The 3,405-nt window shown below is 32.0% G+C and overlaps 1 protein-coding gene across 1 annotated transcript; it reads right to left on the minus strand.

Annotated features, from left to right (window-relative positions):
* Positions 1–376: 376 nt before the first annotated feature.
* Positions 377–1,310, minus strand: LOC131607042 (uncharacterized). Its single transcript, XM_058879097.1, has one exon. The coding sequence runs from the start codon at positions 1,264–1,266 to the stop codon at positions 679–681; it is 588 nt and encodes a 195-aa protein (XP_058735080.1). The 5' UTR covers positions 1,267–1,310; the 3' UTR covers positions 377–678.
* Positions 1,311–3,405: the final 2,095 nt, after the last annotated feature.

Genomic DNA, 3,405 nt, shown 5'->3' on the forward strand with positions numbered 1-3,405 from the left:
TTTTACATATAACAACTAGTGAGCGGACTCCCCACACTGTAAACGAAGCAATTGGATGGGACATTTGTTCAGACTTTTGCTTGGGGCAGCCCCTCACAACTTGCTTTTTAAAATTTAGTGATGTTAAGCCCCTCGTAAATTGTAAAGTGGTAAACATTTCAAAATTTAAAAATCCCTCCTATTTCATTTGCGAGGGGGCATCCCTACATTAATTGTTTTATAAATTTTTTGTTTTGTTTTGTGCTTTGCGAGGGGTTTAACCCCAAGCAACGTCAAAATTTAGTGAGGGGCATTTCACCTCATTAATACCCCTAACTAATCAAGTTTTTTTTTTTTTTTGTAGTGACAAAAAAAGTAAGAACCTTCAGAAGCATCTTTGCGGTGATCTTCATCAATATATCAATACTTTTCTATTCCAGTAAGTAACACTAGATTTAATAAATTAAAAGGAAGAGAAAGAATATAATATATATTGTATCATATATGTTTTTAAAGTGTATATTCACAATGATACACGAGAGGGAGAAACGGGGTGACGGGCATGACCCTGCCCCCCTGCCATACATAAAAGAATACATATTTTGCTGCTAGTATGAAAGCATAATAGAGCAATAATTAACAGAAAAAATTATTCAATCCATTCTAAAAGGCCTAGATACACAACAGCTTCAAAACAGTTCAAACTGTTGGGCTCATGATAGGAGGAACAAAGCACCAGTTACCAAAAGACGTCGGCGAGAGCAGATTCATGTCCAACAAACCAGGAGTCGTTACCCGATCATTCTTACAATTCTTTTCAAAATATTCAGCTTGAAAGTAGTGATACCAGTTGTTAGGAGTACTCACTGCCACTGGCACCAATGGAGGGGACACTTCCACTTCCACAGTATTGACCCTGCTGTCTGAAAAAAGTTGTATTGGGAGAGAAGGAACACTGTCATGGGCAATGGTATGATTTGTGTTTTGAATAGGGTTGTGATGATCAAGCTGTGAAGGTATGAACTGAGTTGAACGAGTGAGAGATTGAACAAGTTCTTTGAAGTTTATAGGATCTACTTTGTATACTGTGACAGGTGTTGGTGGCATTGGTGCTATTGGTGCTTTCTTCATTTTTTTTACTGGTGACTTTCTTACTGAATGAAGCCAAGAGTATTTAGATTGAGAAGGATATTGATTACGTTTCATTGATCCATTAAGTTTCTTGGTGTTTTGGGATATGTATGAAGAATTATTAGTTGAAGAATATGAACTAGAATAAGATTCCATTTAGTTTCTTTTGTCTAATGAAGATAGAAGTTATTATGATTGAAGAGACTAGAAAGTTAGTTATTATTATGTTGTGATATATGATCTATTTAGCTATTTATAGATATTGTTTTGAGTGTATGAGCAAGCAATAATTATGAAGGAAATAATATTTAAAGAGTGTGGAATATTTGAATTTCAATAAAGGCTAACAACCTGAGGCCTTGATGTAAGACTTGCAAATGAGGAATGGATGAAAATGGAAGCTTGTTTTTGTCTTTACCGTCGGCGGATCGATGCATCATGCATGTCATTCAAGTAGGAGTCACATATATAAAAATGTGGGAATAGAATTTTCTCAAATAATAATTTTACTATTTTGTTGGATATATATATATATATATATATATATATATATATATATATATATATATATATATATATATATATATATATATATATTAAAGAAATGCCTCCAAATTTGTCTTTGTTCAAAAGGTCAAAACATATTTATTTATATAAAGTCAAAGTATTGAAGGGTATGGACATGTTTATTTTGAATTTTTTTTAAATAATTTTTATAGTGTTACAAAATTTATAAAGATATTTGTTATAAAAGTTTCAAATAAAAATTTAATTTGAATAGTCATTTCTAAAATGTTATTTTAGATATTTCATCATTTTATTAAAAAAAAATTTGGTATCAAAATTTTAAAAAATTACTTAATTTTGAAGCTATTTCAAATAGTTTTTCATAAAAATTATTTTTAAAATATAATTTTTTTAAAAAATTGTGATTTTGACTATGTTAAAAAATTGTGATTTCGACTATGTTATAATCTTCAACATGTTTAAAATAATTCTCCAAATAATCAATTTTCCCAACTAATTCTTAAAATAACCCACTCTGAAACAAAAAATGAGAACACATAAGTGTTGTAAGATGAATTGGTCGATTGAAAGGCGAATTGGTGTGAGTGATTCGTTGAAAAAAAGGGATAAATGGTTGTTGTGGTGTTTAGTAGCCAAATGTTTGTTGCATGTTTTGATATTGTGATGTTTCGACGTTTTGGCTATGGTAGGAGGAAGTGTTGGTGTTAAATGCCTTTTTTTTGGGTGTTTTGGCTATGATAAGATGATGTGTTGGGATATGATTGTTGGGTGTTTTGATAATAATTATGTTATTCGTGGTGGTATGAAGTACGCTCTTGGTTTTGTGGTTGGGTCTCTGACATGTATTGGTTGTGGGTTTGATTGTTTGTGGGTAGGTAATTTTGTTGGGTAGGGGGTTGTGTGTAAGTTGTCTGGTAAATTTGTTGGGGGTCATTGAAGCTTCTTGTGTGTAAGTGGGTTGACATGGGTCATATAAATACCTATGTTTGGAGAAAAATTCATTTGTAACCGATATGTACTAAGCCATATAATTATTAGTTAGTTTAGATTCGGTTGGCAAGACAGTGTCGATTAAGACTCATTGACGACGACACCTTTATTGACGACACTCAGCTTTAGCGAAGTCTTTCCAATCACCAATGCCTATTGTTCTTTAATTTTACATTGATGCCATTGTCTGAGGCATGTCGGGGGATATGGGATTTATTGATGCATGCAGAACTGTAGTTTCACACGGTCACTATCATGCATCTCCATAATCTAATGCATCTCCAACTGTAGTTTACATTGATGATCAATGTTGTTGTAGTCCAAACGATTGCATCTTTTTAGTTGATTTCATGATGATGTTCCATACCTAGATATGGCCTCCAAATAAACTGTAAAGAAAACATAAATTAGATTAGTAAATGATTAATATTAAAAGTAAATTATTATAAAATATTTAGTTTAATGGCAGTACATCGTATGGTTTTAGGTGATCCAAGAGAATTCGATATTGAGTGATGTAGTGTATAGGACATATGTTGTAATTCATCCCACAGGTGGACCACCTAAACCAAAAAAAAAGTTAAAATAAATTATTTATAATTAATAATGGGTAAAGTAAGTAAATGGAAATAATATTATTAATTTACTTTGTTGCGTATGGGGAATGTGAAGTTTTCATTTTTTACGGGCGCTAGGTTGAAGGTGAGACTGGTGGTGGTTGAAGTTTCTTTCTCAATAATCTCATAACACACGTTGATCACAACCTAACCTCTATTT

The sequence above is a fragment of the Vicia villosa genome, linkage group LG1, assembly GCF_029867415.1.
Source record: "Vicia villosa cultivar HV-30 ecotype Madison, WI linkage group LG1, Vvil1.0, whole genome shotgun sequence".
NCBI classification, from domain to species: domain Eukaryota; kingdom Viridiplantae; phylum Streptophyta; class Magnoliopsida; order Fabales; family Fabaceae; genus Vicia; species Vicia villosa.